This window comes from Poecilia reticulata, linkage group LG12 (genome assembly GCF_000633615.1).
Source record: "Poecilia reticulata strain Guanapo linkage group LG12, Guppy_female_1.0+MT, whole genome shotgun sequence".
Taxonomy (NCBI): Eukaryota; Metazoa; Chordata; class Actinopteri; order Cyprinodontiformes; family Poeciliidae; genus Poecilia; species Poecilia reticulata.
In genome coordinates this window covers 20,950,759-20,968,016 of record NC_024342.1, presented here as the reverse complement: position 1 = coordinate 20,968,016, position 17,258 = coordinate 20,950,759, and the positions used below count along the sequence as shown (strand labels likewise).

General features: G+C 41.5%; 1 protein-coding gene across 1 annotated transcript in view; it reads right to left on the bottom strand.

Annotated features, from left to right (window-relative positions):
- Positions 1-318: 318 nt before the first annotated feature.
- Positions 319-17,258, bottom strand: part of cfap44 (cilia and flagella associated protein 44) — a 26,065-nt gene continuing 9,125 nt past the window's right edge. The window contains exons 14-35 of the mRNA XM_008424558.2: positions 16,608-16,718; positions 16,392-16,544; positions 16,103-16,324; positions 15,540-15,688; positions 14,421-14,697; positions 14,213-14,268; positions 12,799-12,961; positions 12,192-12,322; positions 11,307-11,515; positions 11,093-11,237; positions 10,345-10,498; positions 9,398-9,639; positions 7,136-7,349; positions 6,860-7,063; positions 5,458-5,653; positions 5,274-5,387; positions 4,113-4,243; positions 3,902-4,018; positions 3,039-3,240; positions 2,812-2,972; positions 2,587-2,721; positions 319-596 (exon numbers count right to left, since the gene is read on the bottom strand). Of these exons, the coding sequence (XP_008422780.2) occupies positions 339-596; positions 2,587-2,721; positions 2,812-2,972; positions 3,039-3,240; positions 3,902-4,018; positions 4,113-4,243; positions 5,274-5,387; positions 5,458-5,653; positions 6,860-7,063; positions 7,136-7,349; positions 9,398-9,639; positions 10,345-10,498; positions 11,093-11,237; positions 11,307-11,515; positions 12,192-12,322; positions 12,799-12,961; positions 14,213-14,268; positions 14,421-14,697; positions 15,540-15,688; positions 16,103-16,324; positions 16,392-16,544; positions 16,608-16,718 (3,744 nt within the window). The 3' untranslated portion in view covers positions 319-338. The remainder of the gene's footprint in view (positions 597-2,586; positions 2,722-2,811; positions 2,973-3,038; positions 3,241-3,901; positions 4,019-4,112; positions 4,244-5,273; positions 5,388-5,457; positions 5,654-6,859; positions 7,064-7,135; positions 7,350-9,397; positions 9,640-10,344; positions 10,499-11,092; positions 11,238-11,306; positions 11,516-12,191; positions 12,323-12,798; positions 12,962-14,212; positions 14,269-14,420; positions 14,698-15,539; positions 15,689-16,102; positions 16,325-16,391; positions 16,545-16,607; positions 16,719-17,258) is intronic.

Here is a 17,258-nt window from a genome sequence, read left to right as displayed (position 1 = left end):
GAAGCTGGAAGACTTGAATTGTGGGAACCCTTTAATGTTTATAACTTATAACTATTTACTAGCAGTTTTTGTGGGGAAAAAAACCCACATTAAATCCCAARAAAAGTTAAATGTGTCTCATTTTGTTCATGTATCTACGGAAGAGGATTAGTGCCACTGGAAAAAAAAAAAAACAATTCTGACTTTAAACTTTGACATCAAAAGTCAGAATTTTGAGATTAAATTGAAAATTCTTAATTTTTTTAAAACATTGGCCCTAATCTTCTTTCGTATATAATCCCTCTAATTGAGACAGAAAACAACGCAGCACCAGCTGTTTTGGAGCTTCATCTTGCTGGTTACGGCAGACCAGCGCCCTCTGTTGGTGTATTTTTATTTATTTCTGTCTGGTGGTCAGCGATGGGCGTGGGCAGCATGGAGGTGGGAGGCAGCTGGAGGCAGCTGTCGGGCAACACGTTTCCCCCTCTGCTGGACAGGATGGTGATGTCGTTCCACAGAGCGTCAGCCAGCTGCGTCTGCTTCACTAGCAGCTCCTTGCACTGCTGGATGGCGTCCTGGTCCATCCGTCTCCGGTGGTCCTGGAACTGCTGTCTGCCCTGCAGRAACACARACCGGATGTTGGGAACCGATCCAGCAMCTTCCTGGCTGGATCTGAAACCTACTGTTWGKCTAAAAGSTCAAGAAAAACCCAAATCAAAACATTAAATTTTAATTTTGGTCGCACATTATCAATTTATCAAATAATTAAATGTTTTGTCTTTGAAGATTCAATTTAAGGAGAATCTGGTTATTTTTTCACCAATGCACTCTTTGAGTTTTCATACTTCAGAGTGATGGTGGCACGCCTGTGGCGGCCATCTTGTTTGGCAAACGTGTCCTCCTCTCCCAGCTGGAGGTTTGGACATTTTTTCAGTTTCAAGCCTCTGGTAAGGTGCAGACCCGTTATGTCAGAAGTTATTTTATAGAAAAGCCAAAATCTACATCAAGTGAAGGTAAAAACTAAAGAAGTTATTTTGATTCTTTTTAAGTTTGAATCAACCTTTTCTAATGCAAAACTTCAAAATACACAGAAGAAAAACCTGTGAAGAGAGAAACACAGCTAATACAATCAGGTGTTACCTTCCACTTGCCCACAGTAGCTACGTTTCCATCCTATTGTAATGTAAATCTTGAGTGTCTGTGAAATTTTTCATAGTTTTGTGCCTCTGGTAAGGTGCTACGTCAGACATTATTCACCTCGTGTGTTCATCACCCCGTTAGCCAAAAACCATGTCAAGATAGGGTGGAAACTGTTTTGCTAGATGGAGGAAATGATTTAGAATTTTGCCTTTTTCATCGACTGTTACCGAATGTGGATTAAAAATCGTTTCTGGAAACCCGGCTAAAGTAATCTGTGTGAGAAACTGACTATTTTCTTCTGCCTGGCGTTGAGTTTGGGCTCCAGCCCTTTCTTCTGCTCCCACAGACTCGTCATGTTGTAGAGACTCTCGTTGTTGTTCTTCATCTCTGCCGTTAAAGCCTCCAGCCTCTCCTCCATCTTTTCCTGGATTTTACAGCAAACATTAGCAGAGCTTGTTTTAGCAGTTTCAGTTCCTAAATGACGAAGAKAAGTTTTTATTTCTGGAGAACTTGCCTCCCATTCTTGCACCTCCTTGGCTTGAATTGATTCTATGTGCAGCTTCTCCTGCTTCAGCTCCTCCAGCTTCCTGCTGCCCGTCATCATCTGCAGAGCCTCCAGATCCACCAGCCGGCCGAACTTCGTCATCTGCAGCTGGTCGAAATCCCTCTCCAGCTCTGCATCGACACGCCGTTCAGACCGACAGTAAACATGTTTCTGCTTCCTGAGCGCTAATANTCAAGAAAAACCCAAATCAAAACATTAAATTTTAATTTTGGTCGCACATTATCAATTTATCAAATAATTAAATGTTTTGTCTTTGAAGATTCAATTTAAGGAGAATCTGGTTATTTTTTCACCAATGCACTCTTTGAGTTTTCATACTTCAGAGTGATGGTGGCACGCCTGTGGCGGCCATCTTGTTTGGCAAACGTGTCCTCCTCTCCCAGCTGGAGGTTTGGACATTTTTTCAGTTTCAAGCCTCTGGTAAGGTGCAGACCCGTTATGTCAGAAGTTATTTTATAGAAAAGCCAAAATCTACATCAAGTGAAGGTAAAAACTAAAGAAGTTATTTTGATTCTTTTTAAGTTTGAATCAACCTTTTCTAATGCAAAACTTCAAAATACACAGAAGAAAAACCTGTGAAGAGAGAAACACAGCTAATACAATCAGGTGTTACCTTCCACTTGCCCACAGTAGCTACGTTTCCATCCTATTGTAATGTAAATCTTGAGTGTCTGTGAAATTTTTCATAGTTTTGTGCCTCTGGTAAGGTGCTACGTCAGACATTATTCACCTCGTGTGTTCATCACCCCGTTAGCCAAAAACCATGTCAAGATAGGGTGGAAACTGTTTTGCTAGATGGAGGAAATGATTTAGAATTTTGCCTTTTTCATCGACTGTTACCGAATGTGGATTAAAAATCGTTTCTGGAAACCCGGCTAAAGTAATCTGTGTGAGAAACTGACTATTTTCTTCTGCCTGGCGTTGAGTTTGGGCTCCAGCCCTTTCTTCTGCTCCCACAGACTCGTCATGTTGTAGAGACTCTCGTTGTTGTTCTTCATCTCTGCCGTTAAAGCCTCCAGCCTCTCCTCCATCTTTTCCTGGATTTTACAGCAAACATTAGCAGAGCTTGTTTTAGCAGTTTCAGTTCCTAAATGACGAAGAKAAGTTTTTATTTCTGGAGAACTTGCCTCCCATTCTTGCACCTCCTTGGCTTGAATTGATTCTATGTGCAGCTTCTCCTGCTTCAGCTCCTCCAGCTTCCTGCTGCCCGTCATCATCTGCAGAGCCTCCAGATCCACCAGCCGGCCGAACTTCGTCATCTGCAGCTGGTCGAAATCCCTCTCCAGCTCTGCATCGACACGCCGTTCAGACCGACAGTAAACATGTTTCTGCTTCCTGAGCGCTAATAKTTCACCTTGGATCTTGCCGTTCTTGTCCCTGTCCTCATTGATCAGCTTGTTCCTCTGCTGRCGAGCCACACGGTGCAGGTTCCTCTGCTCCACCTTCTCCGCCTCCAGCTGGTGGAAGCGCTGCTGCAGCTTGTGCAGCTCGGTGTGGTACAGCATCAGCGCCTCGCTCAGGTCAGAGGGCATCGAGTTGTTGATGAGATACGCTATCTGGTTAGGAAAATTAGAAACAAGTACAGAAATAAAATAGAGAAAATGGACAAAGAAAAAGATTTAGAAATGGTCACAGATAACTAAAGAAATGTCCTTAAAGCACTAAACTTAATCGTTAGCTTTGCTAAAGATGAAGCGCTACAACAACATGCTAGTTAGCTGAAGCTAATGCTAAAGCTCTACACCAACATGGCCAAGAGAAGCGGCTCCATCATCCATCGCTGTTGTCAGCGGATGTTTTTGTGCGTCAGATTTATCAGCGTACCAGAAAAATCAGATAAAGATTGAAACTTTGGTATGTGAAAAAAGCCATTAAAAGAGTTTWAAAAAATTTAACACATTAAAATCTTTGTAATTAATTAATCAAAATGAATTTGTCCCAGCCTGAATCTATTTATATTTTATTGCTGTTTTGCTTCCATTGTTAAATAATAAAAATTATTTATTCTACTGTATTTTTTAAAAATAAAATGTTTTCTCTTGAATTGGATGATTTTATCTTTCCACATTTTGTCACATCAGTGTTTAAATATGAAGAGGAAGAAGAAACATTACTTGGTTTCATAACACATTTTTCAAATAGAGATTTATAAAACAGTGTTTCTTAATTAAACTGTCATGATGTCATGTTTTCCTGATGAATGAAGCTTTTCTGCACCTGATGCAGCCGGAGAGGAACCACCACGTCCAGTTCGTTCATTTTCATCTGCTTCTCCTTGTTGATGAGCTCCATGTCGTCCTCCAGCGCCTTCCGGCTGTTCTTCACCACTTTGGTCTGCAGGTACAGAAACCCAAACCCGACAGAAACACCAAGAYGGTGAGCAGAGCGTCGCAGAGACGCAGCAGAACTGAAGGCAGCCAGCGCTGACCTTCTTCATGACCAGGTCGTTCTCCTTCCTCAGAGACTCGATGACCCTCTTCTCCTCCGTCAGCAGGTCCTCCACGTCCAGCCGATGCTCCCGCAGCTCCAGCGTGCTTTCAAACACCTCCTGTTCGCAGCCTGAGGCGCACAGGGACACGACAGGTCAGGGCGGAAAACAAAAGGTTTGAGGAGCTGAGGTTTGGAAAATCTGGATTTATTTTCCACCGACTGACTCCTTGGGTTCATGGTGATGTCAACGCGCTCAGGGCGGCCATCTTGTTTGACAGCTTATGTTTATTTGGACTTTGAATTCAGCTTAACTCTACGATTAAGTATTAGAGCCGGGCAAAACTTTTTTTTATTGTATAAAAGTCATATGTACGACAGAGAGTTAGTATTGTAGATATAAAAATAAAAACGGAGGACATTTCTGCTAAAACAAGAAAGTTTCTGAGCTCCAAAAATGGAAAATCTGCATGAATGAACTCAAACCTTTGGACCGATCTCAGAAATTTTTAAGAAAAACCAGAACTAAAAGTCGAGAAGTTTTGACTTTTGTAGACAGGTTTTACATATTTAAAGGTAAATTCCTGCCAAAAAACTCAGAAAAYAAGAAAATTGTTGAAAAAAAGAGTTTCAAAAGTCAAAGTATTTTTATCTCGGATATTTTTTTTATATAACATTTCATGGATTACCTGAAAATTAGTGATTTCTTTTGTCAGAAATGTCTGGGTTTGCTGAGTAACGGCGCAGCGCCGCTGAATGTGACGTCACATTCTGGAGGGTTTTGAAACGGCTCGTTTTCCAGACACACAAAAACATTAATTTATTGCCCAAAACAAATCAGTGTGTTTGTAGGAGCAGTTATGACCCAAATGAAAGTAAAAAAAAAACATGCAAAATATGAATTTTCACAATACATTTTAAGACTTTCTTCTGATTTTGTCTTAATTCAGTTAATTTTATGACTATATTCTCGTAATGACAGAAATTCTCGTAGCTCCGTCACAGAAGGAATGACTGAACTAAAAGCCTTTTGTTGAAGATATTTTCTGTCATTTCTAATTTTTCAGAACAGAAGACAAATAAATCAATTAAAATCATAAATCTGATTGGATGTGAGAAATGGACRGAGTAGAGAAAGGTCAGAGGTCGTTCTGCTGCTGACCGGCGGGACAAACGGTGTCGTCGAAAGCGGCTCCTTCCTCCTCMGACTCGCTGCTGTAGTCTTCGTCAGACTCGCTCTCGGACTCTGAGCTCTCGTCGCTGTCTTTCTCTTGTCCTGCAGACAAACCGGAGTTAAGATGGACGCCTGACCAAAGTGAATCCAGCAGCTTCGCCGTTTCCATCACCTTCCTCTCCGGTCGTCTCCTTCTTCTTCACCCGCTTCACCTTCTTCTTGAAGACTTTGGTGAGGTAGTCCTGGAACAGGTTGTTTTCCCCGAGCGACGCCTTGAAGGTGGCGGCCAGCGCCTTCTCCCTCTCCTGCAGYCKGGCGATGTTTTCCCTCTTCATCTCCAGAGCGTCGCTGTATTCGTCCAGCTTCAGCTGGAGGAGCAGAAACAAAGCCAGACACTGAACATCTCTCTGCTTCAGGTAACCGACTCACCTGGAGGGAGAGTCAGAGCTTTAAGGAGTTAATGTGAGTTAATTCAATAGACAGAAAAATAACATGGTAGGGTAGGTGGAGCTGGTCGATGAGTTAGTCATTTATACTGTGAGGTTTATTAGAATAATGGGTTAGTTAGTGAAATAATAATAAGTGAGTTAGTTAGTTATCGAGGTAGTTAGTTAATATAACCTATTATATTGAGTAAATTAACTTAAAATAATTGAGTAAAATAATTGAGTAAGAGTGTCAAAGCCAGGAAAGCAGTTAGTTATGAGTGAGGGAGCAGTTAGCGCAAATTTATTAGAATTGGTTAGATAGTGACCTAATTTGTAAGTACAAGCAATTAGTTAGTTGGTTAGTTAGTTATTTGCTTAGTTGGTTGGTTAGTTAGTTATAATCGGTTTTAATTATTTAGTAAGTGAATTACTGTGCTGTTATTTATTGGGTTAATGTAAAAATGACTTAGTTAGGAACTCAACTTGTGTGAGCGTTTTGGCCTATAGGTTAGTAATTAGTTGTGATGAGTGTTAATGGGTTAAGTTAGTTAGTTTTTTAGTTAATTAGAAGTTATTTAGTTAGCGAGTGAAATCATTGTAAACTAGTTGGTTGAGATGTTTGTGGGTAAGTTAGTAGGTTGGTGAGTGAGCTAATAAATGACTTACTTTCTAAGTGTGAATAATTTACCAGGTGAGTTTATTAGTTATTGATCGAGTTAATTGGGTCATTAGTTAATCAGTTACTGGTTTGATTTTCTGGTTGAATTAGTGATAATGGGTTAATTAAGTTAACTTGGTTTAAATATGTCAGTTAATGTGACTTTTGAGCAGAAAAACAAATAAAAATCAGGAGTCAGAAAAACAGTTTCAATAAAGTATTTTTCTTTTTCTAGTTAAGAAAATAAACTTTGGGTTTTCAGGTAATTGCCACATATTCATATTTGTTAAATTAATCTTACTAACTCAGTTAATTTAATGAAAACAAACATAATAATAACAAAAATAATTAGGTTTTATAGTGGAATGTCATTACAACTCAAAATGATGGGACTAAGATGTGCAGCTTTAATAAATTAACAGTTTTAAGTTATGATTTTCTTCAGTTTTCATKATTTCTAAACCAGCCTGGCTGTGTGTTTTCTTCACCGTCATGTTCATCTCCTCCACCATGAGGCCGTCCAGCTTGTCCAGCAGAACGCTCTCCCTCTTGTCGAACTGCTTGAGCAGCAGCATCTCCTGCACCAGGGTCAGCAGCCGCAGGTCGGCCAGCTTCAGCTGGCTGTCCAGCTGCTGCTTGTTGAAGTGCAGCTGCAGCAGCTTCTTGTCGAACTGGGAGACGGAGCTCTCCATCTGCAGGGAAACACACAGAACTCAAACGTCCTGCTGCGTCCTCCACTCAGAGGAGAGGCACCAAAGACGGACCTGGTGGAGCAGACAGTCCTGCTCATGCAGCAGCTGGATCTGCTCCTTCCTCCGACTCTCCTCATCCTCGTCATCAGAGGCCTCTGCTGGAGCCAGGTAGCACTCCTGCTCCTCCTTCTCTCTTTCTTTCTCCTCCTCCAGCTTCATTTCTATCTCCAGCTGCTCCAGTAAACCCACAGAGTCGTCGTCCTCCTCCAGATGTAAGGAATTCATTCTGTTTGAGAGGAGAAACATAAATGAACCGAGAAGATTGTTTCAAATATAATCTGAGAAACGGAGGATTCCCCTTCAGTTTGAAATAAATCTGCTTTATGAAGGAGATGCACATTTATTACTGCATTTTAATTGTATATTTGATTTATTTTGTTCATCAATTAGTGCATAAAAAACAAACATTACAGACTAGCAAATAGAGATATTCATCTAAGAAATATAAGATAAGCAGAGAAAACAAATAAAAACCAAACACATTTAGGAAAAAGACAAAACCCAAAGCTTCTGCTAATTGTCGTTATTTAGCTGGACTGAGAGCAAAAATGTGTGTTTGGCTTCAAAGGGTTGCAGAACTCTGGTGTAGCGCTTTAGCTTTAGCTTTAGCTTTAGCAGTGCTAATATTTATGACTTGTGTTTTGGCACCTCTAAGTTTTAGCAGTGCTCACCACTGACACTAATTTACTTAGTTGCCATATTTTATATTCTTCAGACTGGAAATATGAACATCCTACTTTGTGCTAAAGACTTTAAAGGGAACCTGAAATGAATGATTCACATTTTGCATGTTTTTATGCGTCTCAACTGAACCTAAAAACAATCCAAGCACTTAAAAAACAAATCCCACCCAGCCGTTTTCTAGCAATAATTTAATGTTTTTTGGTGTCTGGAAAATGAGCCCTATGAAAAACCTCTTGATTTTAAGACCCAATCCCGTTACCTAGCAACCCAAGTTTGGTTCCAGCATGTTTGGTCAGCTGGTTTTACTGTTGTATATGCTTTACAATGGCTGCTGTAAAAAACAAGTGCTCTTTTGTTGACTTTCCATCCAGAAACTACTTGCTGCATTTTTGTTGGTTGTGCAGGAGGCTCCACTCCTACTTTTCAAAGATGTACAGTTTTATAATTGCGCATCTGTTTGCAGCCATTTTCATGTGTGGTTGTAAACATAGAGTTTATTTGGATTTAAAGTGACACAACGCCCTAAAACAACTCAAATCTCATTGTCTAAGAATGATTTTTTGCAGAAAATGTAATGACTATGTTGTGTTCAGGCGATAGACTTCTCCTAACCTGCTCAAGGAAACATAATAGGTCACCTATAAATATTTTTTATTTTCACTGTCCCCTCTGGTCCCCCCTTTAGAACCAGCCCTGCTGCGTACCTTTTCTGTCTCAGGGTGTGGTATTGCTCCAGCTTGGCCTGGCTGGCCTGCAGCTTCTTCTCCGGCATTTCTTCGGGCAGCATGGAGGTGGGGGGGGGAGACGGCTTGCGCAGGTCGGCAGGCAGAGCAGGATGGATGTGGTGGAGCCGCCGGGCCTGAGCCTCCAGCCACGACACCAGCTGGACCTTGATGTCTCGCACCGACACGATCCGCTCGTTCCTCTCATTCTGCGTCTCATAGATCTGGGNCTTTAAAGGGAACCTGAAATGAATGATTCACATTTTGCATGTTTTTATGCGTCTCAACTGAACCTAAAAACAATCCAAGCACTTAAAAAACAAATCCCACCCAGCCGTTTTCTAGCAATAATTTAATGTTTTTTGGTGTCTGGAAAATGAGCCCTATGAAAAACCTCTTGATTTTAAGACCCAATCCCGTTACCTAGCAACCCAAGTTTGGTTCCAGCATGTTTGGTCAGCTGGTTTTACTGTTGTATATGCTTTACAATGGCTGCTGTAAAAAACAAGTGCTCTTTTGTTGACTTTCCATCCAGAAACTACTTGCTGCATTTTTGTTGGTTGTGCAGGAGGCTCCACTCCTACTTTTCAAAGATGTACAGTTTTATAATTGCGCATCTGTTTGCAGCCATTTTCATGTGTGGTTGTAAACATAGAGTTTATTTGGATTTAAAGTGACACAACGCCCTAAAACAACTCAAATCTCATTGTCTAAGAATGATTTTTTGCAGAAAATGTAATGACTATGTTGTGTTCAGGCGATAGACTTCTCCTAACCTGCTCAAGGAAACATAATAGGTCACCTATAAATATTTTTTATTTTCACTGTCCCCTCTGGTCCCCCCTTTAGAACCAGCCCTGCTGCGTACCTTTTCTGTCTCAGGGTGTGGTATTGCTCCAGCTTGGCCTGGCTGGCCTGCAGCTTCTTCTCCGGCATTTCTTCGGGCAGCATGGAGGTGGGGGGGGGAGACGGCTTGCGCAGGTCGGCAGGCAGAGCAGGATGGATGTGGTGGAGCCGCCGGGCCTGAGCCTCCAGCCACGACACCAGCTGGACCTTGATGTCTCGCACCGACACGATCCGCTCGTTCCTCTCATTCTGCGTCTCATAGATCTGGGKAATAAAAGCTCGGAATCAAATAAACAGCTCAAATTAATGTTARGAATAAAAATAAAACGTGTATCTAACAATAAAATATTGARAAAAAAAAACAACCCTTAATGTAAAAAAACTTATTGGGATCTCGGGAAATTTCAGCAAAACAATTTTTCAAAAATACCAGAGGAAACATAAAAAAARYAATTTAGTAATTATAAGGGGTTAGATGTTTTTTTATTTTGATTAATGAGAAGAGAATAAATTATTTTGACACATATATAAAAGCAACATTATATGTTTTAAAAAAAGATGTGAATTTTGGAGAAATGTGCAGCTCATCTTCAATCAGAAATTAACTTATAAGCTAAAATACAGGTTTGTAAACTTTTCTCACATTCAGGCACTTTTCTAAGTTTTCAAGCTTTTGAAATGATATTTTAATATATTTTTATTTAAAATAAAACTGAATTATTTTAAWTTTTAATATTTAATCAATTAATTACTTAATATTTTAAGTAATTAAAAATTATTGTTTAATAATAAAATTATTAAAAATAAWAGTAAAAATGGTATAAAATTTTGAATGATTCATATTTTACCACTTAAGTTTAGTAAATAGTAAAATGTGGCGATTAAGCTGTTTTTGGCACAAATGAAACTGTGTTTTGGCTCATAATGTGTGTTACGGTGCATAAAGATGAATTTTGAGTGTTTTTGTACGTTTTCGTTCAGAGCCACCAGCTCTTTCTTCTTCTGCTCGGCGTTCACCCTCAGCTTCTTCCCCATGATGAAGTCCCTGATGTCGGCTTTCTCCTCCTGAATGGCCTGAACATGCACTGGGTCCATATAGTTCTCCTCCGGCTTATCAGCATAACTGAGACACCAAAAAGCAGATTTTTATCAATAAAACAAATATAAGTCCAATGATTCAAAGGGGCAGCATTTGACACAAAGTGCCATTTCGTAGCATATTTAATGTTACCTACAGTTGCTATAATAATGCTGTACATATCAAATATGACTGAAAAAAAATTTACTTTGTAATTTAATGCCTTGAAATTGGGTCTGTGTCTCTTTAAGAAGCTCCTGCTCTTTCTGAAGCTCCGCCCTCAGGAAGACATCACAACATGGCTCCTCTATTAACCCTTCAACAAYGTTTCTACCACCGTTGTTCTGAGAAGTAGCTCCTATAATGAGCTCAGCAGGTGTTTGCTAATTGCTGCTGGCTAGTCTGAWGGAGCTGGGGGAGGAGCTGAGCCTTGAAGGCGGGACGACGTGAACGGTTGTCATGGAGACTTAAGGATTTCTCAAAATGCATGAAATAATTAAATGTTATTGAAGAGGAAATAACATTAGGACATGATGGGAAGCTGAAAAAGTGGATTTTACATAATACTGCCCCCTTTAAAGTTGCTTCTTCCGGCTCTGCAGTAAACAAACRGAAGSAGAAACCTGATTTTTGACTCACATTAGGGCCCACTGCTCCTTCCTCCTCTGTATTTTGGCTCGAGCTTCCCCTGCTCTCTCTGCAGCCTTTCGGAGCTGCTCCTCCTCCCGGGCTCCCAGTTTGACCTTGGCTTTGACGGCAATGGAGGGCCGCGGTATCGGCTTCTCTACAGGGAGAGAGAGCGTTACTGCAGGCTGAAACGTGGAGATATACCCATCAGCCTGACGATACCGACCCTCTGTTGGATGGATGTCTCTGGTCGGTTCCGATCTGAGCCTCCTCCGTTCCGGGATACCTTCTACGGCTACGCTGGCCCTGCGGTCCACCAGAGGTTCTTCTGGAGTTAAAGGCTTTGGGAACCCTGAGAGAGGGTACGTGGAGACTCTGTGGTTGCTGCGTATCGCTGAGACAGTGATGATCTCGACCTGCGCGAAGCTGTCAGACCTGAAACACACACACTTTTAAACATCAAGAGTTTTTATGTGTGATCTAAATGTGYTTTCAAACTGATTGGGGACTAAGATGGCAACATATGTTACATTTTCCGTTGCTGTAGTTCACATTCCCTTTGCACCGAGTCAAACCAACCAAAACCTTTGAGCAACCTGTTCCCCTCCTCGCCCGGTGGGGGCGCTGCTCCAAAAAACACTGAAGGAAACGACACAAAAACCTCTGAAAAAAACAATGAGCGCAACTTCCTTCTTGAAATGGAAACAAAGGGAGTAGCGTCAGATTTTAGCAGTTGTTTCTCAAGCTATTTCTCCCACTACCACTAGGTTAGCGTTAATGTTTTGGTTGTATTTACCCAGAATGCCCTGCTCTGTTTCCACTTCCTGGTTTTGGAGYGGTCTCCGGTCCWCTTGGTGTTCACATGTACATTAAACCACACCAAGTATTCACTTCAACTGAACCCAGACCAGAGAATGATTACGACATCACACCCCACAAAATGAGCCGGACTTTCTTGGCAAATGAACTGGAGTCGGATTAAAGCGAACTGAACTGAGCTGGTGTGAACACAATCTGGACTCTTTAACAAAACCAAAGTTGTTTGTTTTCCCGGTGATTTTTCCCGGATGATTTGTGGCCGAGCAGCCTGGTGCTGGTTCTGTTTGCGTACCAATCCTTCAGCTTCTTCAGTGCGATGGTGCAGCGCTCCTGCTCCCAGGCCATCTGCTTCCGGACCTCCATTATCCTCAGCCCTTCCTGCTTCTCTGCTTCTTCGTAGAACAGCTGGTCCACCACCAGTTCCTGGACAAACACAAACCCAGCCAATCTCATGTAAATAAATAACAGCACCGTGGAAACAGGTTTAAAGCTGACCCACTATTCTTTCTTGAACAGATTAGGATAAGTCTACRGCTTATTCAAAACATGCTGATTAATTTTAATTTTGCACAAATTTATTTTTAGATAATGAGATTTTAGTCTGTTAAGGTCAGAATGAACTGTTTTAGAGGAAATGCCCCCCAACTCACAAATAAAAATGGCACAAATTCAAATCTGAAAAGTGTGGTGTGCATTTGTATTCTGGCACACCACACTAAGCCCAAAATAAAATCTACATCGGTCCTTAAAAGGTGCTATCTTTATATTTCTGTGATAATTGTGACATTTTTGTGTACATTTGTTTAGTTCTGTGATATTTGGCCTGAAGCCGTCTCAGTGCTGCCCTCTTTGTGTTAAAGGGTGGTACTGCAGCTGAATTCTGCTGTTGGTTCCAGTACCTGTGGCTCCAGYTGGATGTGCTCGATCAGACTTTCGTTGTCGCTCTGGACCTGTTTGAATCTCTTCTGAAGCTCCAGCAGYCGTTTCAGCATCTCTGCTTCCTTCTGGTCGGCCTCCCGGCGCAGGTTGTCTTTCTCCGTCTTCTGCTTGGCCGTCTCGATGCTGGGCGGAGTCAAGGTGGAGGTTGGCTCAGAGACAAACAGCTACCAGAGCTTCTTCAAGGTTTAAAACTCAGAAATCAAGAAAATGTAAATAAACGACACAGAAAACAGCAGCGCCTCCAACTGCTGTTCTATAGTTAGAGGGTTAATATGTGAGCAATAAAGTTACAGTAATATGCTAATATCATACAGTTACTATTCTCCATCATTAGTATCCTTTTACTTTCAACTAAAACTTGTAATAAATTTGGTCATTTCACATTTCACTTTCTTAATAAAGCATTTTTTCAAGCACTCACCGCACAAACATTAAGYTTACATATTTAAACTTCAGAGGGAATAAAATAGGAACAGTAAGTGTGATGTTACAGCCAATTATTATTTCTTAATAAGGGAATGTCCTGTTAGCAAAATCAGMAGAAACRTTAGCAAAACTCAGCAACTATAAAACTGAAACCATGAGTGAAAGGTTTGCTAAAAAGATCACTTCCTGAAGCAGWAGCTGCACATGAAGGTGTAAAATAACGTTTAATCCTGTTGAGGGCGATACGCTATGCTGCAGCACATGTTGTGTCACAGACTCATGGTGGGTGTCAAAATGGTTGAATTTAGCATGTTAGCTTCCACTAAATACCATGTTGCTTTAGCACTTTAGCATTAGCTTCTGCTAATTACTATGTTGCTGCATCAATCTATTAAATAATGCTGGAATTGTGCTTTAGAAATAGCTTCCACTAAATCCTGCATTGGTAAAGTGCCTTAGCATTAGCTTCTGCTAATTAGAATGATGGTAAAACACTTCAGCATTAGCTTCCACTAAATACCATGTTGCTATAGCACTTTAGCATTAGCTTCTGCTAATTAGAATGATGGTAAAACACTTCAGCATTAGCTTCCACTAAATATCATGTTGCTGTAGGACTTTAGCATTAGCTTCTGCTAATTAGAATGATGGTAAAACACTTCAGCATTAGCTTCCACTAAATATCATGTTGCTGTAGGACTTTAGCATTAGCTTCTGCTAATCAGAATGATGGTAAAATACTTCAGCATTAGTTTCCACTAAATACCATATTGGTATTGTGTTTTAGCATCATCTGAACTAATGTTTATGGATAGCAAAGCTAACATTTTAGTGAAAAGCTCCCAACACTGGAAGCTGATAGCTAAAAAACGATTCAGAAAAACAATAATCTACTCAACCATCCCAAGAAAAAACAAAAAAAAGATAAACAAGTTAATTTATACTCACCTGTAAGCTCCTGGGTCTTCGATGTCCAGAGCAAACGGCTCGGTTTCCAAACCCGCCTACATTTTACAGAAAAACAAGCAGCACCTTTCATGGTGATGCCCTTTATTTCATGGTTACATGTTCATTCATCAGATTGAGACCACAGTATTAGTAAATGCAGGGTTTCAGCTTCACTTTGTAAGAACATCATGAAGGAACGTGAACCGACCCGAGGTGAAGGAATCTTGGCCATTTTCCTCAGGGTTTTCTGCAGCTCTTCGGGTGGAAGCAGGCGGAAGGAGAAGATGTTCCCGTCTTCTCCGGCCGTCARCACAAAGAGGTCGTCGAAGCTGCAGCGCAGGTGTCGCAGCTGTCCAAAATGGTTGTCATGGACGCTCAGAGCCCAGTAAGCCTTCATAGAGGTGAGGTTGTAGTCTTCAGGCTGCAGAAAGTAGACCCTGATGGTGCCGGACTCCATGCCGCAGAGCATCAGCTTCCTTTCAGAGCTGGTAAACATGAGGAAAGATCATCATAAACACTGGAGCAGTGCAGGCAAACATCACCGTGGATCCTGTATGAAGGCTGTAGGAGTGTACTGAAGGTATTAAAATGTTTTATTTAGGACAAAAACATGTTTTTAATTGTCAGAGCTGAGGTTCTGGAAACATCTGCAGCTCTAAATAATCCAGAAGAAAACGCTTCTGCAGAACTGAGAAACATTTCACTTGACTTCGGCTGTTTTTCCAACTGATAGTTCGGTAGACTCAGTTCGATTTGAGATCAAAACTTCAACACTTGTTCCATCTCCAGCTGCTGTGGTTCCTTCTCTGTGCTCTGAGTCAAACCCCTCCTGGCCTGTGGGGGCGCTGCACCAAAACCCACTGAAGGAAACRACACAAAACCCTCTGAAGAAGACACTAGCAGAAGCTAATGTCAAAAACACACAATTTCACAACTGTGGCGTTTCCAGTTAAAGCCACACGTGAGTTTAGACAATATGTCAACACGCAGCGCCATCATCCTCTTTCCACTTCCTGTCRTCTTCTTCATCCTTTCTGCCAGTAGAAACATCTAGTTGTTGATCATGTGACTCATGATTCAGCTTCGTGAAATGCAAAACGTGTTATTGAAAAAACTTGAGTTTATTAGGAATTGCCGTGTTTCCATAAAGCAGATTGACTTTCATAATTCCAATTTGCACAATTATATAGTGAAAGGAAAAGGAGACACTAAAAMATGTAAAAACCAAAAAACAGCTGSGTGTAGAAACCCAAATGGAAGCATAAAAATGTGCAAAAATGTGAATTTTGCATCCCACATTCCCTTTAATAAATGTTGATCCAGAGACCTGAAAGTCATGGAGCAGATCGGATCCTCGTCGGCATCGTTGACTTGTAGGAAAGCGAAGGGTTCGTCCTGTCGCTGCGCGGCGGCAGCATCCCCTTCCTGATCCGCTGACAGTTTGCAGTGATACAGGAAACCTGCGTCGAAGCCTCCCTGCAGGACCAGGCAGATGGTTCAGGTTTCAGCGAGTCAAGCTAAGACTTTTTAAAACTTTTTTAATGCCACCTTGAGTTAAATTTTCCTGACAGAAAAGGCATGTGAGCAAAAWACAACATTGAATAATCCTTGTACAATAACATTTTAAATATATTYATTATCAACTTACATTTTTAATGAATTTATGACATTTTAAGGCCTTAATTTTAGATGCAAATTTTAGAMCTGACGTGCAGACACCCTGAGGTTTTAGCATTTTACCGTCGCTGATGCTGATCAGTCTGGTTTATGAACTGCAGATAAAACTGCTGCCGTCAGTTTTATCTGACGGCAGCAAACCATCAGATAAAACTGACGGTTTGCTGCTGATTTAATCCAGAATAATTAGAATCGTTTTTGATCCGTTTGTACCATTGAGAGCCAGAACTKTCCCGGCTGGGAGTAGAAGCCGCAGCAGAGAGGACTGGGAGGGCTYGGGATGATGATGGGAGGCAGCTCTTCCACCTCTTCCTCCTCYTCCTCCTCTTCATCAGGAACCGCCACCCCCGCCTTCTTCAGGGCTTTAATCTTCTCTTCTCGCTCTTTCCTCTTCTTGTCCTTCACCGCCTGCCGTCTTCTTATCTCCTCGTCTCTCTGAAAACAGAGTCGGATCAGAACCGCCCTGYGGTGGATCGCAGCAGCAAACTGTTGGCTTCCACACCTTGATTTTGGACTTGATGCTCTTGAACCTGAAGGAACTCCTGGACACGTTCTGGAGCTGGAAGGTTTTGGTCAACTCGTGGTCCTCCATCTCGGGGCAGGGAACCTCCACGACGTGGCCGGTCTGGCACAGGATGAGCAGCCGGTTCTCGCTCTGAAACAGAAGCTTTCGTCAGCAGGAGCGTCCAGCTGCAACAGCGGAGCAGCTGAGACCTACGTGGAAGTGAGGAGACCACTCCAGGGCTTTGACTGGACCGGGCACCGGGATGAAGCCGATGGGGCTGTACTTCTCACCGACCGTGAAGAAGAAAACGGTGCAGTCTAAACTCTGAACAGGAAGGAGGAGATTTAAGAAGATTAAAACTGTCTCTGTAAACATATTTCTTTATTCCTCCAACACAGAGACCTGAAAACAGATTTATGAGACCCGACAGTCAGGAACCTAAATGCTCTCAGGGTCAGTCGGCAAACTGCTTGTGTGCAAAGTGATTGTTGGTTTATGGTTACCTGGATGGATTGGCACCAGTTCTGTTCAGTCTGATTTAAAGCTGCAATACGTAACCTTTATAAATAATGATATTTTTTTTATATATTTGTTAAAATTGTCACCATGTTTAATTGTCTTGACAATTTGTCATGAAACAAATGATCTGTGAGAATTTGCTCCACCTCCTCCCTGTGCTGCTATTGCACCAAAAACAACCAATCAGAGCCAKGAGGCGGGGCTTAGTGCTGTCAATCACCTCATGTTTGTGCTGCTAAATGTGTTAATGGGGGAGAAACAACTTACGTTATAACTAGTCTTAACATTCATAACATCCTAATGAAGATCATTAGGATGCTTTGAAGGAGAGCATCGCCGTGGAGG